The 27,840-nt window shown below is 48.5% G+C and overlaps 3 protein-coding genes across 3 annotated transcripts in view; all 3 read right to left on the bottom strand.

The window, feature by feature from the left end:
- ABL1 (ABL proto-oncogene 1, non-receptor tyrosine kinase) overlaps positions 1-10,775 on the bottom strand; it is a 150,704-nt gene extending 139,929 nt beyond the window's left edge. Inside the window, exon 1 of the mRNA XM_025934506.2 lies at positions 10,107-10,775. Within this exon, the coding sequence (XP_025790291.1) occupies positions 10,107-10,242 (136 nt within the window). The 5' untranslated portion in view covers positions 10,243-10,775. The remainder of the gene's footprint in view (positions 1-10,106) is intronic.
- A 37-nt stretch (positions 10,776-10,812) lies between these two features.
- Positions 10,813-10,911, bottom strand: LOC147575104 (uncharacterized). Its single transcript, XM_086684291.1, has one exon. The coding sequence runs from the start codon at positions 10,909-10,911 to the stop codon at positions 10,813-10,815; it is 99 nt and encodes a 32-aa protein (XP_086540417.1).
- A 4,449-nt stretch (positions 10,912-15,360) lies between these two features.
- On the bottom strand, positions 15,361-25,389 carry EXOSC2 (exosome component 2). The gene is made up of 9 exons (XM_025912473.2): positions 25,235-25,389; positions 23,846-23,947; positions 22,143-22,188; positions 21,831-21,920; positions 20,307-20,372; positions 19,750-19,818; positions 17,944-18,120; positions 16,927-17,055; positions 15,361-16,388 (listed from the first exon to the last, which is right to left on the bottom strand). The coding sequence occupies exons 1-9, from the start codon at positions 25,354-25,356 to the stop codon at positions 16,308-16,310; spliced, it is 882 nt and encodes a 293-aa protein (XP_025768258.1). The 5' UTR covers positions 25,357-25,389; the 3' UTR covers positions 15,361-16,307.
- Between the last annotated feature and the right edge of the window lie 2,451 nt (positions 25,390-27,840).

The raw sequence follows: 27,840 nt of genomic DNA, 5'->3' as shown, positions 1-27,840 counted from the left end.
TTTACTTGACATCCCAGAAAGGCCAAGCATTAAGTCTAAAGGACGCCCTCTAGAGCAAGGGCCATGCCTCTGGACTAAGGATGAATCCGAAGCTGACTCACTCTAACAAAGCATAAAACCAGGCGAGATGGTCAAAAGAACAGGCTAGTCACTGCAGGTTAGAAAAAAAACCAACACCGTAAAATAAGACAACAAGATCCAGAATCCCTGCAGTGTGACATCCACATACCTGACATACAACAAAAAATTATTAAACATGCAAAGAAGCATGAAAATGTTGACTCACAACGTAGAGGAAAAAGCAGTCCATAAAAACAGACCCCAAGATTACCCAGGTACTTAAATTAGCAGGCAAATTCTTTATTATAAATACCTTTAAGAATTTGGAGGCAAAGATGGGCCTAATGACTAAGATGATGGCGAAACTCAGTGGAAAACGCAAACTATCTAAAAGAACCAGATGGAAATTTTGACATTGAAAATACCAGAGCTGGAATGAGAATCTTAAAGAGATTAACCATGGAAAACTGCAGAAGCGTTAGTCAACTTGAAGACAGATCAACAGGAATTATTGGAAAACAAGAAAGGCAGGGGGTGGGGAGGAACCTAAGCATTTAACTCAAGAAGCTAGAAAAACAAAGCAACAACGGAGAGAGACAAAGACAAAAAACAAAAAACAAAAACCATAGTGTTGGGGACCCAATAGAGGTTCCAAATACACGAAACAAACTGCACGTTCACGGTTACATTCCCATCCTGAATACCACACTCTTGTGCCTCTTTTCTTTTTCTTCATCAATCTTGCTAAAAGATTTGGCTAATTTACTGATTTTTTTTCCACATTAGCTCTCGGTTTTATTGGCATTTCCATGTCTTGTATGTATGTATGTCTTGGAGAGAGAGAGCACACAAGCGGGGGAGAAGGGCAGAGGGAGAGAGAGAATCCTAAGCAGGCTCCACACTGACCATGGAGCCCAACTTGGGGCTTAGCCCCACGACCCCAGAACCAAAATCAAGAGTTGGATGCTCGGGGCGCCTGGGTGGCTCAGTCGGTTAAGCATCCAACTTCAGCTCAGGTCATGATCTCAAGGTTCGTGGGTTCAAGCCCACATTGGGCTCTGTGCTGACAGCATGGAGCCTGGAGCCTACTTTGGATTCTGCATTTACTTCTCTCTCTGCCCCCTCTCCCACTAGCACTCTCTCTCTCTCTCTCTCAAAAATAAACATTAAAAAAGGGGGGGGGGGTGGATGCTCAACCAACTGAGCCACCTAGGCACCCTGACATTTCCATTTCTTAATTTCTGTTTTCGTTGGTACTAGTCTCTTACTTCTGTGTACTGTGGATTACTTTGTTTTTCTAGCTTCTTGACTTAAATGCTTAGGTACCCCCCCACCCCAGTCTTTCTTGTTTTCTGATAATTGCTCTTAAGGCCAAAAAAAAACTGATAGAATTGAAAGGGGGAGGTAATCTACCACTATAGCTGCTGATTTTTAATACCTGCCTCTCAGTGAAAAAAGAGACCAAAAAGAAACTCAGCAAAGGTACAGATAAAATAGACAAAAAGTAAGTAAGGATGTGGAAGATTTTAAACACTATCAACCAACTTGATCTAATTCACATTTACAGAAAATTACAACTGCAAGATATAGATTCTTTTCAAGTACAAATGGAACATTCAGTAAGATAGGTCATATGTGGGGCCAGAAAATTGGTCCTAATAAATGCCAAAAGACTTAAATTTACAGAAGATATTCTCTGACCACAATGCACTTAAGTTAGAAATCAATAAGATACCTAGACTCCCCAAATGTTTGGGAATTAAACACCTCAAAATGATACATCAGGGGCACCTGACTGGCTCAGTCAGTAGAACATGCGACTCTCGATCTCAGGGTCGTGAGTTCAAGACCCACGTCGGGCATTGGAGCTCGCTTTAAAAAAACAATAGTAATAAAATAAAAAAAGCACATCAGAATTTGTGTTCAAGAAGGAGGTGGGACCCAAGCAGAGTTTTGAAAGGCAGGCAGGTTGTGAACACACAAAAGCGTAATGTCAGGGCACAACCACCAAAGAGGCAAAGAGGCAGGGAATGGCTAAATGTGCTCCAAAGAGGCCTTCAGGGAGCCCTTCCCTTTACTGAAGCTCATCTTCTAGATATCGATTTTAACCTTTTCCCCCTAGATCCAGAGAATATGCTTGACATACTCCTATGGGTATAATTCTCAGCTCGAGCATATTAACTCATCTCTATGCCCGCGTTCAAAAAATGCACAATTTGCAACACGCGTCACAACACAGCAGCATATATCACATGGAGATCTGTTTAAATAAGGTAAAAATTCTTCTGGTTAAATCATTTTTGATCATCCTCCTTTATCCCACAACTGAAATTCCTGCTTTCCTCTGTATTACCAACATATTTCTTTTTTTAAGATTTTTTAAAAGTAATTTTCACTTATTTTGAGACAGAGCACGCAAGTGGGAAAGGAGCAGAGAAAGAGGGAGAGAGAGAATCCCAAGCAGGCTCTTTGCTGTCAGCACGGAGCCCGACGCGAGGCTCGATCCCAGCAACTGTGAGATCGTGACCTGAGCCAAAGTCGAGAGTCGGATGCTCAACTGCCTGAGCCACCCAGATGCCCCTAAGCATACTTCTTAAAATGGGAGATAAGGTTTCATGAACAGTAAGAAGGCCATACAGAATGTATTCACCGACAGGAAATCACGGGGTGCCTTAAAAAAAGGTACATGTACACTGGTCCGCATTTTCACAGCTCACAACTCAGTCCCCAACGTAAGTAGGTGAATGTCATCTTTCCAAATGACTTCTTTTTAAGAATTTGACTCATTCAACTTCAATACTTGTAGACTCCACACTTGCACGGTCTCCCACCTGCTGAGATATATGGATACTAGTACAATTTACCAGTGATGGGAATTAGTGTTGATTTATCATACTCCTATTACCTTCAACAAAGTTTTACTCGAGAACCGTAAAATAGTTTTCTTTAATGTCTATTTATTTTGAGAAAGAGAGTGTGCATGCATGTATGCATGCTCAAGTAGGGGAGGAGCAGTGAGAGAGAGAGAGAGAGAGAGAGAGAGAGAGAATTCCCAGCAGGCCCCACGCTGTCAGTGCAGAGCCCAACGCTCGAACTCCCAAACCATGAGATCATGACCTGAGCTGAAATCAAGAGTCAGACACTTAACCAACTGAGCCACCCAGGCACCCCAAGAACTGTAAAATAGTTTTTTGTCTATAAATTTTTTTAATGTTTGTTTATTTTTGAGAGAGAGAAACAGAGCACAAACAGGGGAGGGGCAGGGAGAGAGGGAGACAGACACAGAATCCGAAGCAGGCTCCAGGCTCTGAACTGTCAGCACAGAGCCCGACACGGGGCTCGAACTCACAAACTGTGAGATTATGACCTGAGCTGAAGTCAGACACTTAACTGACTGAGCCCCCCAGGCGCCCCTGTAAAGTAGTTTCCAAGTGAGAGTAAACAATTTCTTAAAACCAGTTTTCAGGTAAACTCATAAGTAAAACATGAGGCATTACCAAATTAAATAATACCCTGCAGGACATAGATGTACTAACTTACAATCAGAAAATCCACAAATAATTTTTTTTTAAACTTAAATTTTTTAAAGCATTAACTAGTAAAGTATTACAAAACTTATTTTTTATTTTATTTATTTGTTTTTTTAACTAAACTCTACCCCAAGCATGGGGCTCAAACTCATAACCGTGAGATCGAGAGTTGCATGCTCTACCACCTGGCTGAGCCCAGGCTCCCCAACCAAACTTTTAAAATTGAAATGGATTTTTTACCTTTAGAACACTGGGGCCGCTTGGGTGGCTCAGTCGGCTAAGCCTCCAATTCTTGATTTCGGCTCAGGTCATGATCTCACAGTTCGTGAGACTGGGCTCCAACTTGACAGCCAAGAGCCTGCTTGGGATTCTCTTTCTCCCACCCATGTTCCTCCCCTGCTCACAAGCTTGCTCACGCACTGTCTTTCTCTATTAAAATAAATAAACAAAGCGACTTTTAATTAAAAAAATTAAACACTTGTTACCAAGAATAGGAAAAATTATGTGCAAATTTTTTTTAATCTGCAACTTTTTGATTTAGGAAAAAAAAAACAGTCCTCAGAGAAACAGGATTTAAAACTTAAAAATGAGGGGAGCCTATGTGGCTCAGTCAGTTAAGCATCCGACTTCAGCTCAGGTCATGATCTCACAGTTTGTGAGTTCGAGCCCTGCATGAGGCTCTGTGCTGACAGCTCAGAGCCTGGAGCCTGCTTCAGATTCTGTGTCTCCCTCTCTCTCTGCCTTTCCCCGGACTACACTCTCTTTCTCAAAAATAAACCAACAAAAACAACAAAGTAAAACTTAAGAATGAGTTAAAATCATTCCCACTCAAAATTCAAATGTCACCACCCCCCAAAAATGAATCAAACTAATCCTATATAAAAACGTGAAGTCTGAGGGGCGCCTGGGTGGCGCAGTCGGTTGAGCGTCCGACTTCAACCAGGTCACGATCTCGCGGTCCGTGAGTTCGAGCCCCGCGTCAGGCTCTGGGCTGATGGCTCAGAGCCTGGAGCCTGTTTCCGATTCTGTGTCTCCCTCTCTCTCTGCCCCTCCCCCGTTCATGCTCTGTCTCTCTCTGTCCCAAAAAAAATAAATAAAAACGTTGAAAAAAATAAATAAATAAATAAATAAATAAATAAATAAATAAATAAAAACGTGAAGTCCGAATTTCATAAACTACCGAATGTCACCTCACCCTTTTGGAAGGTTCATACTCGGGAGAGTTCTCCCTTGGGCCTGTCATTGTTCTCACAGCTTGACATGCACCCGTAACCTGGTGACCCCCACGTTCCCTCTCCAGCCGGGACTGCTTCCCTGAATTCAAGCTTGTAGACTCAAACGCGTATGTGACATATCCACCGGGACGCCCAATAATAGACATCTCAAAGGTAACATGCCCGGATCCTCGTCTCCATTCCCCACAACACACCTCCCCAAACCCCACTTGTCTGTCTTGCAGTAAAAGGCGACTCCATTTTTCCAGTGATTCAGTCCAAACACCTTGGAGTCGCCCTCGACTTCTCTCAACCCTGCACCCCCCATCTCAGGTCTAACTCAACAGCAAATCCGGGCAGCTGTGCCTGGATAGTCACGCCATCTGACCCCTTCACCACTGCCGCCTCTCTGGTCCAAGCCATGACCATCCTCATCCAGATTAGGGCAACCAACCCCTAAGCGTAATCCGTTTCCTCTTTCCCCTCCTTCGGAATACAGCAGCCGGGGACATTTTAATAGAACAGAAATCGGGTCCTGTTAATCCTCTCTCAAAATTCTCCAAAGGCTTCCCAAACCACACAAGTGAAAAGTCAAAAGTCTTCCAGTGGTCAACAAGGCCACATTCTGCTCCAGCCATCCTCTCCTCACCCCCATTTTATCTCCTACCACTCTCCTTTTGCTCCCATGGTTCCAGTTACTCTGGGCTTCTCCTCAAACAAGCTAAACAAGCTCTGCCTCAGGGCCTTTGCACTGATGATTTCCCCATTATTTCCAAGGCTTGTTCCTCACTTCCCACCTTTGCCTTCGGGTCTTTATTCAACTGTCACCTTCTCAGGGAGGCCTCCCTAACTAAAGTCGCAGGGCCCAACATTCCTTAGCCCCTTTTCTATGTTATTTTTCTCTCCAGAACCTACTACCATCTAACATACTCTATACTTTACTTACCTAGCTTATTTATGGTCTGTCTCCTCCCACTAGAATGTCAATTCCAGGAGGGCAGGGATGTTTTTTGTTTGCTAATGTATCACCAATGACTACAACATTCCCTGATACATAGTGTGCTCAATAAATATTTGTTGGAAAAAGAAGGAAACTACTAAGGAAAAGAGGTTTACTAGTGAATGCTTTTATTCCTCTTTTACCAACTCTCCGAAAGTGAATTTTCTGTAGTCAAGCCACTGAAATCTGGAAGGGACATATGGTGCGTGAAATAATACCATGGTTTCCTTTTTTTTCTCCCTGTACATATGACTAGCCATTCTGACCCCGAATGATCCTGGCAAAAAACTGCCATCTGCCCTCTCCTTCCAGATTCACCACTGCCGCTCTCACATTGCAGCATTCTTGGCTTCCAGGTTCGTGTCTGATCCAACAATGTATGTTATGACTGCAAGGTGGGTTTTTGTTTTTTTTTTAATTTTTAGTGTTTATTTATTTTTGAGACAGAGCGACAGCACGCGAGTGGAGGAAGGGGCAGAGAAAGAGACAGAGAATCCGAAGCAGGCTCCAGGCTCTGAGCTGTCAGCACAGAACCCCACCCAGGGCTTGAACCCATGAACCATGAGATCACGACCTGAGCCGAAGCTGGACACTTAACCTACTGAGTCGCCCAGGTGACCCATGACTGCAAGTTTTTTAATCCAACCTATATGGATATTAACCAACTCTAGAAAGATCACCCTACGAAGGATCAAGAACAATCTGTAACACAAAATAAGACCGTGTTGCCCTAGAAAAAGATACCCAAGGTCCAAAGAAATTGATTTGTCTTCAGTAAAACGTGAATTAGGCAAATTCTTTCATAAAAAGCTGCTGCAAAAGAGGGACAGTTTGGTTGGGCAGCCATCAATTCAGTTTTTGCATCTTTTTATGTTCTGCATTATAGCAAATTTGTCACAGAAAGAAATCACAAAGGCAAAGTAAGAAGTCCAAGTTTTTCTCCGATGCCACCTAAATCCCAATTCCCATACCATGCTGACTCATCTCCAGATTGCTTTTTACCTCTTAGCACTACACAGATGCCTTTCAAGGGTAGTGTTTCATGGTGCACCTGCAATACACAGCCTTATGTGCCCTCGTGAGAAAACTTCTAGAGCCGCAGTTCTAACTTTCTTATCTCAGGACCTTTTCACACTCTTGAAAATTACTCAGGACCCCAACAAGCTTTTGTTTATATAGATTATCTCACCAGAGTTTACCACGTTAGAAATTTAAACTGAGGGGCGCCTGGGTGGCTCAGGCGGTTAAGCATCCGACTTCAGCTCAGGTCATGATCTCACAGTCTGTGAGTTCGAGCCCCGCGTCGGGCTCTGTGCTGACAGCTCAGAGCCCGGAGCCTGCTTCAGATTCTGTGTCTCCCTCTCTCTGACCCTCCCCCGTTCATGCTATGTCTCTCTCTGTCTCAAAAATAAATAAACATTAAAAAAAATTTTTTTTAAGAAATTTAAACTGAAATTCTAAAATTTATTCATTTAAAAACATTTTTAGGGGCGCCTGGGTGGCAGTCGGTTAAGCGTCTGACTTCAGCCAGGTCACGATCTCGCGGTCCGGGAGTTTGAGCCCCGTGTCAGGCTCTGGGCTGATGGCTCAGAGCCTGGAGCCTGCTTCCGATTCTGTGTCTCCCTCTCTCTCTGCTCCTCCCCCGTTCATGCTCTGTCTCTCTCTGTCCCAAAACTAAATAAACGTTGAAAAAAAAAAATTAAAAAAAAAAAAAAAACGGAAAATAACCGTTGGCCACCGAAAAAGTAGCCTTTTTAGATCACTGTATTTATTCTTCTTAGGAGCTACACCAAAACGCCATTAAGTGGTAGTTTCTTAAAGGTTAGTTGTGATGTAGAACCTAAAACTGTATCAGGGAACTTTTGTAACATTAAAATCCATTGGCCCACCTTGCACCCTGGATGGATTTTTTACCTGTGTGTGATTTTAGGATCCCACATAGTGATCACTTAGAAAAAATGGGTTCACTGAATTATGTAGATTTGCTGAATAATACATTTCATTATAAGCTATCAAAGCACCGCACCTGTGAATATCACCACCGATCTCTACACCACAGTAGCAGATACAAGTTTTCCAAAATCCTAATTTTCATTGGAAAGCTGAAGTTTTATCACTGGCAACATACACGGCCAGTTGTTTTCCTGAAAGACTCCTTTATCCTTTTTTTTTTTTTTTTCAGACTGACTAACCGTTGTTTGTCGGTGGCAGTAAAATGGAGTAAAAATGGCAGTCGGTGAAAAACGCAGCTAGTTCAGCACGCAGCTCAAAGAACTGCCCATCTGCTTCTCCTGGAGAGAGGACCATCATATCTCAGTGCACAGCAGAGACGTTCATGTGCACCTTCTCATTTCATCCCACAGACTACGGGAAAAACCATCTCCACGAGCGGCAACAGTTAATAAATTTAACCTGTTCTACGACTGCATCGAGAACATTCAGGTGAAAACCAAATTATTTCATTGTATTGTACTCATCGCGAGTGCACGGCACGAACGGTACGATGGCTCCTAGGATAGTTAGGTGCTGCAGCCTTGATTCACGCTAAGGAGCCTGCATGACTTTTGCACCATTAGTGAAAAGAGTGCAAACAGCATCTGAGAATTGTAGTAATATGAACACTGTTTTAACCTCTCGACCCTCTCGGAAAGGGTATCAGGGACACCCAAGGGGATCATACTGTTCCGTACTAGAATAGCTTCCTAGAAGTGAGATTCCTGGGTTATTGGTATATACACACTAAATTCTGCTAAGTGTGACCAAAGCTCTCCAAAAAGTCTGTACCAATTTTCACTATCCAAGGCTGCATGATCGTCACTAGTTAAAAATGTAAATAAATAACTCAGGGGCGCCTGGGTGGCTCAGTTGGTTAAGCGTCCAACTTCGGATCAAGTCATGATCTCACAGTTCGTGGGTTTGAGCCCCGCGTCGGGCTCCGTGCTGACGGCTCAGAGCCTGGAGCCTGCTTCCGATTCTGTGTCTCCCTCTCTCTCTCTGCCCCTCCCCTGCTCACGCTCTGTCTCTCTCTCTCTCTCTGTCTCTCTCTCTCAAAAATAAGTAACGTTAGAAAAAAATTTTTTTAATGTAAATAATTTCACTTTACAAATCCTGAATTGGGGAAGCACCAGAATGTAACAAACTTCAATATCTCCCAGTCTAAAACCAGCGCTAAAATGTAACTAATATTTCAAGGAAAAATACAATTCGAGCGCCCAAATTATATAGATGAGGCAAATATTTTTCTGTCAGAAAGTAAAACCTCAACAGTCACACGCAAGTGCAAGGCGCAGAGACCTCTGTTGACCGTGGTCACCCATCGTTAAAAGGCATCTGAGGCTGAATTTCAAAGTAGATGCCGCGCGCGCTCTTCTCACATTCGCTAATAGAGCGGGTGGGGTCGATATTCCTATATGAAGCTCACGGTTCGAAAAACGTCAGGCTACAGCACTACGGCCAGGGCCCTAATTAAGTGGTTCACGGCCGGCCCCTGTAGCAGGCAGGAGTCTCAGCCGACCCTTCGCTTTAAAACTTCACACGGAATTACTGGAAAGGTGCAGTGGAATACAGACAGTCTGCAATCAAATGCCAACTATGTTCATGCAAATGTCGAAGGCACCCTTTCTGGCCCCAAATGTCATCCGAAACAGGGAGACAGGGGAAGCTACAAGCCCCATCGCCGGGGAAACCATCACTCCTGGGTAAGGCAAAGCAACTAGAAGCAGCCGGGTTTCCTCGATCCGCAAAGGACGCTGCTTCCCCACTCCACTTTTCCCACGTAGCTCCAAAGTGGGCATTTGCAAGTCCTACTCAGGACTGAAAAGGTCAAGGATATTAGCGCCCACCAGGATCTGTGGTTCTTAACCTTTTGGGGAGCGCGGGCCACTCTGAGGATACGATGAAAGCCCCTCCATGGCTAAAGCAGTGAAGGATCTTCGGGGAGAGCCCATGCCTTAGGTCGGAGCAGGATCGTGGACTCTGATCCGAGAAACGACTTAAGTGCACTCTCCTCGGCAAACTGGAAGAGTAAAATGGCTTATCTAAGGTCAACAGCGAGTGAGAAGGGGAATCAGGCGAGAAATAAACGACTCGGGGAGATTCTGGTAAAGCCACACAGAGTCCCCAAGTAACTTCTTCTGCTACGAAGACAGTCCCTCCACAAACTAAGAGAACAAGACAGCAACACAAATTTCCAGTACAGCTGGAAGGAACGGACACAAGCGCTGCGGTTCAAAAGTGCCTTATGCCTTCCTAAGCGGAACACACCAGGAAAAAACAGGATCCGAAAGCTTGAAAAGCACTCACCGTGTTCCACAAAGACATTGCAGTGCGGACCCCCGTGCCTCGATGATTCCTTCTTCCCTGCTCCTTTGATAAAGTGCAGGGCAGGCAAGCTTGGCCTCCTCTGGTCCCCAAGAACTTTTCCAGGCTGCTGCCCCATAAAGTAATGATAGGCACCCCTTTCCAGAAGAGGGTTCGAGATCCTCCAGAACGGTCAGCGGGCTTAGAAGGAAACAGTACATACGTGGGATTTCACATTCACCGAATCGCCAGAGTCAGTACATTGAGGTCAAACACAAGTGAACACATGTAAACAGCAGTTCCGATTATGTCCGCGGTCGATCAATTCGAAGTCCTGCAACTGCGGGGCGACCCCACAGTTCCTTGAGTTTGAGTGTCTTTCACGGGCTGAGTAAGTTTCTTTCTCTCCAAGAAGAAAAACAAACATTCACAGGGATGCTGTAAAAGGGTCAGTAACACTAAAGTCATCTCGATTCCCGCACATAAAGGAAACGGTGATCACCTCTGGATGCTTCTCCAGAACTTTTCCTGGGGAAGTCGCCCACCCTACCTCCTATCTCAGTTTCTTGATCTTCCGACAGATTTCCTGCCAAACTAGCTGCCGCTCCTGCTGCTCTACCCTGCGCTCCGGAAAACGACACGGGTCACCCAGACTTCAGCGAGGGCTTGCCCTCGCCTCGGATGACAAGGAATGCATTGCCAGCAACTTTTAAGTCCGCTTTTTAAAAGGCCTGTGAAACCAGTCCAGGCTTTTCCTCTGCATTAAAGTTTTTGTTTGGGCTGAGACTAAAGGGACCGTAGGTGACATTGGAAGAGGTCAAGGCATTGGAGGCTCCCGGGAGCAACCTGGGGGGGGGGGGGGGGGGGGAAGGGGAGGCCACTTGACAGCAGGGAGGGGATATGAATGGGGGGCGGGGGGGGGGTGCTCCGAGGCCAAACTCGGGGCCGGGAGTGGGCGCGAGGGGTGGCTCGGGGGTAAAGGGGAGGCTGCCGGGGCGGGGCACGGGCGGCTTACTCCGGGGCGTCGCTCCTCCACGCCTCAGGAAACGGGGTGTCCCAGGTCTGGGGGGAAACAGAGACCACCCCCAGTGCCCCAGAGCCAGGGCAGGGCTGTACGGGACAGAGCACGCTCGCGGCCCCGAAGGCGGGAGGCGGGCGGAGGGGGGAGGAGGCCCGGCCGCCTCAGCTGCCCCGAGCCCAGGGGTCTCTGTCCGAGACACCCCCTCCCCCGGCTCCGGACGTTGTTACAGCCGCCGCCGCCGCCAGGCAGTCACATCCCCGGAACTCCGCCGCGGGACCCAGCCTCCCCCCGCAGGTGGGGGCCGTGGACAACCGAGGGGCTCCTCAGCCGCAGGACCCGGGTAGCGGCTCCGGCTCCGGCGCTGCTCAGGGACGGACACCGACCCCCGCGGCCGCCATGATGGATTAGGAGCCGCTCCACAACGAGGCCAGGCCCCGCCCCTGACCCCGCCCCCGCCGACGTCCGGCGCGCGCCTCGCGGGGACCCGGGCCTTCCCGGCGCCGCTCTCGGGCACGCCGCCGCGCCCTCCGCCTCTGGTCTCCCGACCCGCCAGAATTCGGCCCCACACGACCTTTTAAATGTGGTTTTTCCGAGCGCAAGGTGAGCGGCAAGGAAGCCCCGCCTCCTCTGTACCGCCATTGGTCCCTGAAAATCCGGGTCAGGTCTCTCTCCTGCGTCCCATTGGCCGGTGAGGGCAGTAGGCTAGAGTTCCTGGCCAACCCCAGCCGGCGCAGGCCGCAGGGCATGCCGGGGGTCGTAGTCCCGAGGCGCCCGCTCCTGTCCGCGCGCACCCGAGACTTCTTGCCCTCTGCTCCCGGCTCCTGAGCTTCGGTCCCGCCCTCCAGGGAGCCGGTGGACTCTCGCCTGCCTCGCGTTGGGCTGGCCAATGTCTCTCCTGCGCGGGTAGTAGGACCGGCGAGGAGCCAAAGCAAGGGGAAAACTGCGGATTGGATTATCTCAAAACCGGAGTTGGATTACTTCCTTAAACCTCTTTAGGGAAGAGGGAAATTTGGCCCGCTCCTGGAAACCAAGGTATTTGGTGCCTTACCCTCCCTCCCCAAATTCTCACCTTTTCCGCAAGAAGTATAAATATTAGAACTGGCGAAATATAAATGACTGAAGAGCATCCGACCTATTGCGAACGAATTTTCTTAGAGGCTCCCTCATCAAAGGAACAGCTTGTTAAGCACCTCTCAGAGGCTAAACCAGGCGTAATCGCAGCTGTTTGAGCTAGAAAGAGGCTTTAAGATGAAACGACCTCATTTTGTGCACATACATGTATTTGCATGAGAACACCCTGTTAGCTGAGAAAATACTGATTGTTGGGCTAGCAGGCCCACAGAGACAATGACCCAAACACACCAAACCCACACTTGTCATAACCCATCTCCTGCAACTGAAAAGCACCCACCAGGTCCCTTAGTCTTCACCCTCTGTGTGTCCCCATATATGGAATATGTGCCCATTTATAAGGAGATCCACTCATTCTAGTGCCTACTCTATATCGTAATGCTTTTCACAAACTACATTATCTAATTTAATCCTCACTGTAGTCCAGTGAAGCATGTAGTATTATTCCCCATTATGCACTTGAGGAAAAAGATTCAGAGACGTGACTTACTCAAGGTCACTTGCCTAGTTAGTATGTGACAATGTCACCATTTGAGCCCGGATGAATCTTGCTGCAAAGCCCATGATTTTCCCACTGTACCATTCAGTATCAAATAACTTGACCAAATGTTAGACAATTGACTTTTCAGAAGTTGCTGGCATTAGGGAAGAAGCTACATTATGGATGTTGTACGTCCAGTTAGTATATTGAGTTATGGATTTTAGAAATATTTCTGCTGGATGGGGAAATGGTAGTGACTTAACAGTGGCATCGAGAATAGTCGTGTAGAGGTACCGAATGTGAGCATGTGAAAACTTGTACCCAAAGTTGGAACTGAAATGTATTAATTGATGTTAGTAGGTTTAGCTTTGCTCTCACAAAATAATCTGGTTGACACTTAGTCCTGACTCATAGTATCATTCTTCAAACATTCAGCGCCCTTGTTCTCCTTTATTTACCTACGATCTCACCCTGATCAGCACCCTCCTCGTTATTTTCAGCAATTTTGCTTTCTTCCTATTCATGCTTTAATCGCATCCTGTGCATCATCATTCTCTAGTTCAGCTTAAAATTGAGCAACTGGATCAAATTCTTTTTTTTAAGGTTTATTTAGTTTTAAGAGAGAGAGAGAGAGACACAGAGTGTGAGTGGGGGAGGGGCAAGAGAGAGAGGGAGCCACAGAATCCCAAGCAGGCTCCAGGCTCTGAGCCGTCAGCGCAGAGCCCCACACGGGGCTCGAACTCATGAACCATGAGATCACGACCTGAGCTGAAACAAGAGTCTGATGCCTAACAAAATGAGCCACCCAAGCACCCCTAAAATTTTCTAATACGCGTCTCTTGAACTAATTCATTCAACAAGCATTTGAGTCCCCTGTGTGCCAAGCACTGCTCTAGTTGCTGGCATACAATGGGGGGCAGGGGGACACTCATCTGTGTCCAGAGGAGCATACCTAAAGGGAGGGACAGGCAGTGAACAAAATGGTAGCTCAAGGGATTGGTCTCAGGGCTGGAAATAAAGTTTCTGGACCTGCATTCTTTCACGAACAGTCCAAGCCACTCTCTAGATTATTATTCTTTTTCATTTGAGAGAGAGCATGCCTGCGAGCAGAGAGAGGGGCGGGGGGAGCGGGAATAAGCAGGCCCCATGCGGGGCTCCTTCCCACAACCCTGGGATCATGACCTGAGCCACCCAGGTGCCCCAGTCCAACCCATTCTCTAAAAGGCTGCTTTCCCTCTAAAGCTTCAGCCTATTCCTGATCCATAGTTCCTCCTGAGCTTAATCAAGCCATTTTCTCTGAACTACTTTCTTCACTGGTTAAGTGAGGATCACATCTGCTGGCTGTCAAGAGATCTTGTTTGGTCTTCCACAGGGTGAGATTATGCTGCAGGGGTCAGTGTGGAGGCCACCTGCACCTGATCTAAATGCGTATCCAATCTCCATTTTCCACCGACCCACCTTCTGGTGGTGAACCCCAAGCCTAGACTACAATATTTTCTAGAGACGCATTATGCTCTTTTCTCCCTGTAGAACGTTGTAGAATGATACTTTTGAGGACTTAAAACTAAAATCCAGGGGCGCCTGGGTGGCGCAGTCGGTTGGGCGTCCGACTTCAGCCAGGTCACGATCTCGCGGTCCGTGAGTTCGAGCCCCGCGTCGGGCTCTGGGCTGATGGCTCAGAGCCTGGAGCCTGTTTCCGATTCTGTGTCTCCCTCTCTCTCTGCCCCTCCCCCGTTCATGCTCTGTCTCTCTCTGTCCCAAAAATAAATAAACGTTGAAAAAAAAAAAAAAAAATCCAGAGCCCAGCAAATGCCTGATAGTCAGAAACCAATGTTGCCAAACACTGAATAAATCCCTTCAGGTTCAAATATTCATTAAAAGTAATTCAGTTCAGTCTAATTTTGTCCTCACTTTTATAAAGCAAAATCAACCCATGAGTTGCTACAGGAAGTAAGTATAAAAATTTCAGCTTATTCCATTTTCTTAAAAACACGCAATGGAATTAACACTCAACAAGGGCGCCCTCTAGTGGGCCACGGACGGTAGATCAGCCCGAAACGGTGCTTTCAGACCTTCACCCTATTCCCATCTGGCAGATAATTGCCATTCTGTATATACCGAAAGTACAGCATAGGCTGGCAGCCTGGGAGAGACCAAGGGAGACCAAACTTTCAAAGAGCTTACAAACGATCCCCGCCCAAACTCAAAATCAAACCAGGGACTTCGGCTTCCCCCCACCCCCCTTCCACAAAGAGGCATCCAGCCTGGCATGTGTTCTGAACAAGATGCCAAGTGAACAAAACTAAAGTTACAACACAGCCTATGGAACATTCAGTTGTCTGCAAACTCCTCGAACAGATGATACACTCTGGAAAGCCAAAAAAGAGGTAAAATGATACCCCTGAGTCACGTTACAAGGACAAGAAACATACTGTTGCTCAAGAGCTGAGCTATAGTTCATAACCGTCAAAGGCAGTGTTGTCACTACCGCTGAAACTGTCCTGGGTTTACATTTTCCTAGGCGACCCAAATAGAGTATTGAAGGCCTCTGTCAGAATCTGTATCTGCTAAACCCTCCTTCAACTGGACTCAGCTCTCGTTACACAGGACACAAGACCAGAAAGTGATGTTAACACATTTATAAATATATAAAAATAGTTCACTACATATGTGAAATAAAATAGCACTTTATAAAGAGAGGGCTTTTAAAAAAAGTTTCCCCAAACCTGAATCAAAGTACCCTCTTTAGATAGTCATTAGGAAAACCGATGCATGGGAATTCTAGCATTCCTCAGTGAGAATTCCAGCCTCTTGTTTTTCGCCCTGAATTATGCCAAAGTTAATGCATTACTACTTCAGCTACAGGATGAAGACAGCTTTTCTTTTCCCACCTGCATTTGTTTCCATGTTCCTCACAGCACCCAGAGCATTCGTTCCATTATCGATAATTCAACTTCTTACAAATCACCCTAAAGGCAGGACAGATTAAGGCAGCCTGCTAGAGATGTACTCGCATCTATCACCAGAAGGATCATGCAATGGGAAATAACGTTCCAGCCAAGCAAAAGGCTGCTTGGTTAACTTTATTCTTCTATTCGACTGCCGGGTTGACGTCACTAACTATATTCTTCAATGTCGTACTTGTGCTGCAGAGGTGGAAATAGAGGCCAAAACGGACAATCTGGGGGTCAGGGAGGCTGTGTTGTTTATAGGGGCAGTTTCATGGGGGCTTTGTGCCTTGTGAACTGATGGTGAGTAGAAGACAAAAGATTCTCCGTATTATTCCAGGATGGGAGGCCACTTGGCTGGAACACCACGTGCTTTTAAAGGCTCGAAACTACCCCTAGTGCCGGACTCTGCAGGCAACCTAAGGGACCGGCAGTACATTCCCCAGGCTTTGCCTTAGAACAAGAGAGAGCAGCCCTTTGGGCCGGAGGCGGCCTAGTGTGGGTTAAGGAATGAGTTTCACGGTTCTCCGCTGAGCCACACTTGGGGACCACAAATCAGCTTCTTCAGTTTCAAGAACTGCTCCACTCAGGTACACGCAGTCCTGTCCTTCAGAGGCCTCTCTTCATCCCTCCTGTTCTAAAAGCCTCTGGCGCGTTTCCATCACTATTTCCTCCATTATTTCTGGCTTTAAGATGTCTTTGATCTAAAGAAGAAAAGGTATTTGCTCAGAAAAGCAATCAACCATAAGCAGCCATAAGCCAATCCAAACGCAGAAACCAAGCATGGCTACCATAAACCCTCTGTACTCCTCTCATCTGTCAGAGGCTAAGTACTGCGAGACAGGATCTGCTACAACCAGCTTAACAAGTCATCACGAATCCATGGTATACAGTGACAGGAGCAGAGACATTCTCCCGGCATTCACTAACAAGCTACAATTTGGGATGGGCAAGACGAAGTCCTGACAGCTGATGTCATACACTGGTCCCCCCAGGGGCCCCCACCCCGCCCCCCCAAATCCTCGGACTGACACTAGACGTTGAGGACGTTAGAAGCATCTTGGGGAAACATCTACCGGCCACCCGGGAGAGCTGTCCGCCAGATCGGGTTCATACCGACGGACCCGGTAAAGGTATCTGGGAGACGTGCTTGCTATCACTGAGGAGACACGGGAGCAGACGACAGACACACGACACCGACTCACAGACTGATGGGGAAAAGGGAAGGCCCGGGCGGAGTACCTGATGCGGAAGGGACGCCTCATAGCAATACAGGATACTGGTATCGTACAACATCATCCTCTGAGTGACCAGCGAGACGATGCAGTTCCGAAGCCGGGAGATCACCTCTCGGTCAGCGAGGGAGACAGGCTACCAGCAGACGCAAAGGGAAAATAGAATCAGAACGACAGTAAGAGGACAGTCCCAGCAAGTCACAGAAATCACTTCTGATTTAAACAGTATCAACTCTGGGACTCCCAACCAACCAAACGGCTAGCTCCGAGGGAGACGAAGACAGATGACCCTTCGGTTGCTGTTACCCTGTAACTTGCTACCTCTGGCGACAAAGATCAAACCAGTTCCATTCCATCTCTTGAGAAAAAGAGAACGCATGGGGCGCCTGGGTGGCTCAGTCCGTTAAGCGTCAACTTCGACTCAAGTCATAATCTCGCGGTTTGTGAGTTCAAGCCCCACGTTGGGGTCTCTGCTGTCAGAGCCCGGATTTTCTCCGGATTTTCTGTCCCTTTTTCTCTCTGGCCTTCCCCACTGGTTCTCTCCCTCTCCCTCCCTTCCTCCCTCCCTCCCTCCCTCCCTCCCTCTCTGGCTCAAGATAAACAAACTTAAAAAAATAAAAAGAAAAGGGGTGACTGGGTGGCTCCATTGGTTAACTGTCTGACTTCAGCTCAGGTCATGATCTCACGGTTTGTGCGTTCAAGCCCCACCTCAGGCTCTCTGCTGACAGCTCGGAGCCCGGAACCTGCTTCGGATTCTGTGCCCCCCTCTCTCTCTGCCCCTCCCCTGCTTGTGCTCTCTTTCTCTCAAAAGTTAAGTAATTTTTTAACGTTTTTCTTTTTAAATAAATAAAAAGAGAAAGAGAAGGCAACAATGTTCATGAAGACATCTCGACGGAGACCCACACTAACGCGGACGACAGCAACCATATGGTTTAGAAACAGCCAGCCCGCCTGTCCCAGAAGCACAGCGAAGACTGAGCACCGCTCCGCCACGAGGGCAGCAGCAGCAGCAGCGTTTCCTCACCTCCAGGTTTGCGGTGAGGCCCCCTGCATCCTCTTCTTTGTGGCCAGGCGTCGGGTAGATCCAGATGAAGCCGTTGGTGCCCAGAATCACCGACGCACCACACGGCAGGTCATGGAAGTGAGTCTTCTGCCGCTTCACCAGGGAGGGGGACACCTGGACCAGAACCCCCTGACCTAGCTGGAGGAACACAGCACACGCGAAGTCACCGCAGGGTCACCCGTGCAGTGCGGGAAGAGCGGACCACAGGACGCGCGTCCTCGCTACGGCAGAAGCAGGGCCGCTCCTATCAGCAGCCTCAGTCACGGTCACTGGACGCACACACACCGGAAACATTCCCGGAGAAGGCTTCCGGACGCAGAGGTGGTTCATGAGGCCGGAGAGAAGGGGACTTTCCATACTCTCCTCCCACCTTCCCGTCACCCCAGGGTCGCCGCGCCAGCAGTCAGAGCAGCCGGAGCTAATGAGGACGCGAGCCCGAGCCTGTTTCGGGCCAAGGCGCACTGTCCCATTCCACCTCGATCCCAACCACCTACCTTGCCCGTGAGATGCGTGCCGCCGGGCAAGAGGACTGGCCAAGGGCGGAGTGCAAATCCACCCCGGGTCCTGGCAGGACCGCTCCAAGCCCCCATCCCACTGAGGGAGGGTCTGCAGGACCCAGTGCCGTGAAGGTCGGCACACGCGGTGCGGCAACTCTACCCACTTCAAGGCTGTGAGCATGGCTGACCGTGGCCGCTCCACCAGGGAACAGTCTTCTGTTCCACTCAGGAAACGAAAAGGTTCACCCAGATGAAGCCAAGAGACTAGCGAGTCGTAATTTGTTTTAGAAAGTATGGGGCGCCTGGGTGGCGCAGTCGGTTAAGCGTCCGACTTCAGCCAGGTCACGATCTCGCGGTCCGTGAGTTCGAGCCCCGCGTCAGGCTCTGGGCTGATGGCTCAGAGCCTGGAGCCTGTTTCCGATTCTGTGTCTCCCTCTCTCTCTGCTCCTCCCCCGTTCATGCTCTGTCTCTCTCTGTCCCAAAAATAAATAAACGTTGGAAAAAAAAAAAAAATTTAAAAAAAAAAAAAAAAGTATGCTGTCGGGGCGCCTGGGTGGCTCAGTCAGTTGAGCGACCAACTCGGCCTCAGGTCATGATCTCGCAGTTGGTGGGTTTGAGCCCCGTGTCCGGCTCTGGGCTGGCAGCTCGGAGCCTGGAGCCTGCTTTGGATTCTGTTGTCTTCCTCAATCTCTACCCCTCCCTTGCTCATGCTCTGTTACCTCTCTCTCTCAAAAATAAAAACTAAGAAAATAAAATAAAAAATAAAGAAACTATGCTATCGTTAAAAAAAATAACAGCCTCGGTAATGTAACCTCATACAACACCTACGAGAAAAGCAGTGACATTTCATTTAGAAGCTCAAGTGGCAAACCAGCCCTTCCTAATAATGAATGATACCCATTTTATTGGCTGGACATTTGTCTAGAGCCAAGGCCATCAGGTTTCAATGCACCACCTCCCCTCGCTCCCAGGACAGCCTCTACCCCTGGCCCCTGCGTAAAGCGGCAGTGCCCCCGGGAGGGAACAGACACAGCAGGGCCTCCGGGCCCAGGGTCACAGGAACTCTCCTGCCGCAACATCGCCTCAGTAGCAGGAGAAGTAAAAGCTGTCGTTCGTTACACTACTGACCCACAAACCAGCCAGTGTGTGGGATGCCAGCCTGTAACGCTTAACTTCTGGGGTTCTTCAGGCCGAAATCCAGAGCCTTGGGGATTCAGAAAAGGATTTGAAGTCTCAGCTAGCCTACAGGAACAGCAAGAGTCCAACTTACTTTTCCGTATTTCAGACTCCTTGTGTGCAGAGACACCGCTCCATCAGAGAATACTGCCTGGACTTCCGCCTGGCCAAGGTGATAAAGGAACACACACTTTCACGTCACCTGCCTTCCCTGTGTCCCTGATCCTTCCTCTCCTCCTTCCCTCCCATCCCCAACAGTCCCACTCGCAGCCTTAGACAGACCCAGAGGACATCAATGGGACCTAATCTCTCTCCTCCTTGGTTCTCGTGAATATCTTGACACGAACAACACCTTTTCTACTCCCTGGATCAAGGCTAACGTGGCCATGAAAAGTGGAGTCTAGCTTAAGGCACGGGCCACCGCAAGTTACAAAACCCACAGAAAGGACTTGAGGCAGCAGGTCTGAATAAGAGCCGGGGAGTCCGGTTGGGTTAAGGAGGTGGAGAAAGACTGCAGCGGAGCCCCTGGCCTTGAGCTAGGATTCAGATCCCCGCCAGGACATGTTTCTCCTGGTGGAGACATAAAATTTAAGCCCCATTTCCCAGTTCCATGTGAAACATAAAGATGCTGTCATGCAAGGTGCAGGATACACTGATAAGGTCCCCTTCCTGCAAGAAACCTCTCATGGCCAGCTCATCTTCCGCAGATCTTCTCCTCTGAAATACACAAAGAGGTGACATGGCCTAAGTCAGACAGATCCTGCAGAAAGATCTCTCTCCACCTACTTTCTCTTTCACTTCCTCGTGAGATCTCTGGAACCACAGTATTCAAACACCAGAGTAGGTAACCAGTGTCACTCAAGGAAAACCAGAGCGATCGCCACTACTTTCTGTCTCACGGACCTTCCCACGGCTCCTCTTCCCCTCTCCCGCCCTCCTCTGGATAATATCCCAAGTCCTTCCGCGCTACTGAAAACGCTCCCAGGGGCGCCTGGGTGGCGCAGTCGGTTAAGCGTCCGACTTCAGCCAGGTCACGATCTCGCGGTCCGTGAGTTCGAGCCCTGCGTTAGGCTCTGGGCTGATGGCTCAGAGCCTGGAGCCTGTTTCCGATTCTGTGTCTCCCTCTCTCTGCTCCTCCCCCGTTCATGCTCTGTCTCTCTCTGTCCCAAAAATAAATAAATGTTGAAAAAAAAAAAGAAAAGAAAAAAGAAAACGCTCCCAATCGTGCCCAGCCCACTTTTCCCCACTCACCTTCCGTGGCGGCCCTCCATGCTCCAGTAGGCCCAGACTACCTCCTGCCTGACTTATCTTTACTCACACGTTTCCCATTAGCTCAGATTCCCTGTGAAATTCTATCCATCCTTCAAAGATCAACTCCAGCGCCCCGCTTTCCGATGAGCGCGCACTCCTTTTGTACAAGCGCACGCCTGTTTATCCTTCCGACTGCCGGATATTTAGATCGCTTATTTCGTTTCCCCTACTCATCTGTACACTCTTTCAGGAACTCGGTCATGCCTCCTTTATCTTGCCTTCTCTGGAGAAACTAGCACAGCGAGCCTCTTTGCAATAGATGCTGGACTGAAGAGAAAGGCAAACCGTGGCATTTTACAAGAGGCTGCCCCTCAGCTACTGCAGTTGCCTGGAACAACCAAATGCCATTCAATTCAGGACAAGCTAATCTGAGCACAACTTTCCAAGGCACACATTTGGGATCGCTCCCCGTGGCTGTTCCAGATCCTACCACATCCCAATTGCTGCTTATCTGGGGAGGCCTGGGCCAAGTAAAAAGCCTATGTGTGGGGCGCGTGGGTGGTTCAGTCCGTTAAGCGTCCGGCATCGGCTCAGGTCATTCTCTCCTCCTGGCTCATGAGTTCAAGCCCCCCATCGGGCTCTGTGCTGACGGCTCGGAGCCTGGAGCCTGCTTCGGATTCTGTGTCTCCCTGCCTCTCGGCCCCTCCCCGGCTCGTGCTCTCGCTCTCTCTCTCAAAAATAAATAAACATTAAAAAAAAATTTTTTTTTAATCTTGTAACTGTAAAAAAAAAAAAGTGTACGTGTAATCTAGACAGCAAACAAGACTAAAGGAGGCAACCTCACTAAAAGCAAAGTTCTCTAGTGGAGGAATAGACGCCAGCATTCTTGCTAGCAAACTACAGTACCGGCCTGGAGACCCTTACCAGCTCTCCTCCAGGAAGGTTCATAGACGAGAGAAGCAAGACTGAATCCAGCCTGGAGTTGGTCTCTACCTTCCACCTCTTCTGTTGAACCTGCAGAGAAATTTCACAGTTGGACAGACTTCAGGGGCAAGAGCTCATATCATAAGCAACCAATAATCCCTACTACAACAAGCCAACTGTTTACCTCAAAGGGCACAAAGAGTCCAATGCAATTAATGCCCACTGGCATCACTACATAGGGAATGGCTATCCCAGCCATTCAGTCACCAGCTTGCTTTTACTTTGTAAAAACCCATCTGGTATCGACTTTACCTCTGTGATTCTCCCCACTACAATGTCTCCTACTTCACCATTATATCTGAAAGATAAAACAAAAGGTCGTCCATCAGTAAAAAGACCTCATCACAAGACCAAGCATCATTCGTGATTTCGGTTAAACAGGATGAGGGCCTTAATTACATACCACGTTTAAATATGGTAAATTCACATAACTATGCTTTTTAAATTTATTTTCCCGGAACTGAGAACTTCAAACATTCCTACATGTATAAAGTCTTCGTTAATTATTCTTAGACAAACCATTTATTCCAAAGAGTTCATTAAGCCCGTAACCCCTACTTTGTTAATTACATGCCACCGATAAGCATGGAATATTTCCTGCTGGGCTCTGGAACATAGACGGCTTCTGCATCAGCAAAGGAGGAGGAGACTGAGACAGGACCCCACTCCACCCCACCCCAACCAGTCTACACACTGTCTCCTTCACCCACAAGGTGCTCACCTCCGGCCCCCGTGTTAGTTCCCTATCCCAATTCTAATGATGAGGTGTTCCATGCTGAAGGCTCCGGCCGTGGACCTCTTCTCTCTTCGCCCACATTCACCTCTTGGTGAGCTCATCCAACCAAATGGCTTTAAATACAACCAATGACTATTCCGTCCCGAATTCCAGACTCTACTCAACTGCTGGCTACACAGCATCTCTATTTACGTGACTTAGAGGCATTTCCACATGTCACCAACCTAAAAGCAAAGCTTTCCAACGGCCCCCTCCCCAGCTCCCGTCACAAACTGGTCCCCTCCCAGTGATCACAGTCTCAGTAAATGGCAACGCCATCCCTACAGTTGCTCAAGTCAAAAAGCTTGGGAGTCCTTGGAAGATCCCTTGATTTCTCTTTCTCTCTCTCTCTCTCCCCCTCTCCCTCTCATGCTCTGGGACAAGTCCAGCAGCTGATCCTACTGGCTCTACCTTCAAAATATACACGGAAATAAAAGGCATCCCAATTGGAAAAGAAGTGACACTATCTCTATTCACAGACATGGTCCTACATATGGCAAATCCCAAAGAATACAAAACCCAACACTGTTACGGGATGAAAAAAACAAACTCAGGACACAAAATCTATGCAGAATCAACCACTACTCCTCACTCCTACCGCCATCTTAGTCCAAGCCGCCATCGCTTCAGATGATGAAAACAGTCCACTGTGTCTCTCTAAACCTGCCCCTGACCCCCTCTCAACACTCCTCCAGAATCAAGAGAAGTCAGACCAGGCCCCTCTTCTGCTCCATCCCTTCCAGCGGCTTCCCAGATTATAGAGTGGAAGACAAAATGCTTACCGTGGCTACAAAGCAGGCTGTCTGCCCACCTCATCTGCCCCTACGCTCTCCCTTGCTCGCTCTGTTCCAACCCTACTGGCTTCCTTTCCGGAGCTAACCTTTACGGAGCCCTTCTCGGTAGTGCACCCTGCACTAAGTACTTTACATGTCCTATCTGAATGAATTCCAATGAAAATCCTACAAGGTAGGTCACGCTATTATCCTCATTTGCAGAGGAGGCGACCGAGGTTTGGAGAGGTCAAGTGATGTGGGGAAACCTTTGAAGCCCCCACTTACCTATAGTCATCTATACCCCTTTCCACCGTCATGTTCAAAATCGCAGACCTACTGAACCGCAGACCTAAGGCAGGTGGGAATGAGGGGAATGACACAAGAGAATACACACCTTTTGTTCTCACCTGGTTTTCAAGGCTTTCACACAGATCAACTTGTTTACCCTCTCCACGGAGCCAGCCACAGATGCAATGAGCTTCTCTTCCCCCATGTAAGTTCCATGGCCCCTGTTACAAGAGTAGGATACAAAGAATACACTTGCCATGACCTCTCCTTCCAAGAACAAGGGTATTCCTAACAGGATCCTCCCACTGTAAAGCCTGGCTTCTCTCTCTGCCCACAACACTCCTTCTTTAGAGAGCTTCACGGACATCTCCTTTGTCTTACCCCTGTCTACTCAAATGACACTTTCTCCATTAGGCCCACCTTGACTATCCCATTTAAAGGAGTCCCCTCACCATGCTGCCACCACCGCCACCATATCTCCAACCACATTCCACTGATGCTGCTCAACTTTTCACTTCCCCCATTGCAGTTATCGCCAAACATACCAACCCATTTGTTGGGTTCATTGCTTATTATCTGTCTCTGTTGAGAGATAAATTCCACTAGGACAGAAGTTTCCACTCTGATCTCAGTTGGACCCCAACCACACGTAATTTAAACCTATGTTGAATTCAGGAAGGAAGGACTGACACTTAAGATTCCCTAGGTTCCAATAGCCTCAAACTAAAGGGTTAAAGCGCAATGCTATAAATGCTGTACTCCCCTCCTCTCCAAAAAGTCTTACACACCACTGGTGTTTATCTCTGATGGTGACAGAACGGTGAGTTTTGCTTCTTTTCTTAATTATCGCCTCATCTAATCCTCGCTTCCCTATCAAACGGTTACTGTTATTATCACCATTTTACAGATGGGAAATCTGACAATGGAGAGAGAATACAACCAATAATATGTGATGGCGCAGGGCTGGAACCTCAACTGTCTGGGTCAAGAGTCTGCTCTCTTAACTACACATATTGTACTGCCCTCGGATTCGAAATGTATATTTGGGTGCGTGCGGCACAATATGTTTCTATGCCCTGAGCCCAAACAACTGCTGATTCCAAAACCGAGCACCTGGCTAAGCGATGTCGCTGAGAGAAGAGGAGACCAAGTCAGAAATGCCCACAGTCCCCTCAATCTGAAAACTGGAAAAGAGGTCTCTGCTCCTAACCCCCACCCCCAGGGTTGCAGGTCTCCAACGAAGAAGAAGAGGAAGTCTCAGAGATCAGGGTCTCAGGCAGAGCACCCAAGAGTCGTTGATACCAGAGCTCAGGACAGAAGAGCTTCCAAGGGCTGAGGCAAACGCAGATGGGGACTATTTCCGAGCCCAAGGACTCAGAAACAAGGGGACTGCGATGCTCAGATGTGCCCTGCGTCAGGCGGGTACTTAGGTGCAAGGGAACAGAGGCCACGTGCAGAGAGCCCAGCAGCCGCCCTGTGGGGCCCCGAGTCCCCAAATCCCCACGTACCGCATGAATCCCGTGTCCGTGGTAATCGTGTCCCCCGGAACCACCAGGTGTTTCTTAGTATCGCGGTCCAAGCTCTCGCTAAGGGGCTTGCGAGCGACGGGAAGCCTCATCTCCATCGCCATCTTGGCGCCAAAGAATGGCGCAAGCGCAGTCCGGCCGGGAACCGCGACGTCCGGCTCCGCAATTCCCTGTGGTCGCTTGGAGGGGCGGGGCGGGGCGGGCCTCGGAGGAGCCGCCAATGGGAACGCACAGCCTGGTGGCCATGTTGACTATTGGCAACCATTAGGCTAACATGAAGGGAATGAGGGAGCCGAGTTTCCATTTTTACTATTGGCAGGGCTTCACCTGTGGAACTCTAAAAGCTCAGGTTGGATGGCGTTTGGTTTACCAAAAATCTCTCATAATCATCATCCCGTTTATTGTTTACCAGGTAGATAATTGAGAAATGGGCCTGTGAGTTTCCTTCCAACTCTAAGTTGCTAAAATGTGATTCCTGATTCTTTGGTATGAGAGAGCTTAGTAGGTAAGGGAGTTGGGACCTCCAGAAAACACTAGCTGGACAAAAAAACGAGGCCCTTTTCATACTGTTCCTCGTAGCCCGGTATTCTACGTTACCGCCTCCTCGTGGGTGCTGGTTCAACACCAACCATCCGCATCTACACACAAACGGTGCTCCAGATGCTGGTTCTGTTCTTTCTTGACTTCTTTTGAGTGAGCTGGGTTACTCTGACTTAAAAGGAAAACCGCCTAAGAAAAATATCCAAACCTTGCAAGGCAGTTATATTTTGCAGGGAGGGCAAGTACATAATATAAAGATCTTGGCTTATATTTTCTCACACAACAAATTGAGCCCTCTCTGTGTGCCAGGAGCTGTTCTAAGGATCCAGTGGTGGACAGAGGGATGTATATGTGGCTTTATCTCGGCGTCTGGTTTCCTAGGAGTGTTTCCCTCCTCCCTTCTCCCTGCCTCCCACCGCCCTCTCCCTCTCCCCTGCCCTGCATCCACAGCCTCAGGGAATTGGAGCTGATGATGCTTTATGCACAGGGACCCTAAAGGGGATTAAATGAAATAACTTGCACCAGCCTCGCACACTGCGTTCGGTAAACCAGATCCATTATCTCCTGAAGAACCCTCAGACCAGTTGTTTGATAAATCTCCAAAAAGACATTTCTTTCTGAGCAAAGCTCACAACTACATCTGTCAAGAAAGCCAATCCTGCAAGGTGGTCAAGGATATACATTCCAGGGCTCGGTGAGTCATCTGCCAAGCGGGCAGGCCACACACGCGCCCTTCTGTCTGGCAGAGGAGTAGAGCTACAGTAGTGGGAGAAGGGTCCATCTGTTGAACCTGGCCTCAGCCATAAGAGGGCAGTGGTGTCCTTTGAACCAGGGTAGCTCAGTCAGCTAGGGAGCTGGACCTGGGAGTGCCCCTAGGCCAAGAGCAGGGTGCTCTCGACAGCATCCACTTTCAGGCCAGAAAGGACAGTCGTAACCTCAGTCCCTCCCATTGTCACATTGTGCTCACACGTTCAGCCAGAGCGAGCTTTTAAAAGCGCACCGGGTTAGGGGCGCCCAGGTGGTTCTGTCGGTTAAGCGTCCGACTTCAGCTCAGGTCATGATCTCATGGTTTGTGGGTTCGAGCCCTGCGTTGGGCTCTGTGCTGACAGCTCAGAGCCTGGAGCCTGCTTTGGATGCTCTGTCTCCCTCTCTCTCTCTCTCTCTCTCTCTCTCTCTCTTGCTGCCCCTCACACTCTCTCTCTCAAAAATAAATATTTTTTTTTTAATTTTAAAAGAAAAGAAAAAACACATCAGGTTAACCCACTTGCCTGCTCAGAATACTTCTGGCAGCTTCCCTTTACATCAAGAATAAAATCCAAACTCATCTTCCCTGGGCCCTGACTGTCTCTGATCCTCCCCCCCACCCCCCCCACCCCCCCCCCCCCGCCCTCCTCCCATCCCGCTCCCTTACTCACTCCACTGCGGCCAGACGTGTTGGTCTCATCTGAGTTCCACACCCACCACACTGGTGGCCCTGCCGAGCCCGGCATGCTTTGCGTGCTCTCTGCGTGGAATTCTCTTCCCTTCAGTCTTTGTGTGACTGGCTGCTTCTCCTCATTCAGACCTCAGTTCAAATATCACCTCCTCAGAGAAGTCTTCCCTGACCACCTTATCTGGAATAATGCTCTGTCGCCTTTTTATCTCTCGATCCTTGTCTCATTTCCGGTCACTGCACATCCTCGTTTGTTTACTGCAGGCTTCCTCCCCTAGAATGTGAGTACTCCCAGAACCAGAACCAAGGACTTGAGGTTTTGTTCACTGTGTATCAGTGCTCGGAACTGAGGCCCCTCCCAAGGTTAGCCGTGGCCTAGAGATACTGCCCCAAGGGTGTGCCTTTTAAATGTAAACCGACCAATCCGGAGCCCAACCTCTCAATCACCTCCTTTCCAGGGCTCACTCTGGGCCACTACCCACCTGCCCTATACCCCAGGATCAGGTACCAGACAAGTAGGGACAGGCTCTATGTCCCCAGAGCCCGCTGAAAATATTCAAACCAGCCCCCCCTAAGCCTGCCTTTCCTGCCACACCCATCCCTTTCCCTGGAAACT

The sequence above is a fragment of the Puma concolor genome, chromosome D4 (genome assembly GCF_028749965.1).
Source record: "Puma concolor isolate L17-30 chromosome D4, mPumCon1.1.hap2, whole genome shotgun sequence".
NCBI lineage: Eukaryota > Metazoa > Chordata > Mammalia > Carnivora > Felidae > Puma > Puma concolor.
Note: the sequence above shows the minus strand (reverse complement) of the source record. Positions and strands in the feature narration are given on the sequence as shown.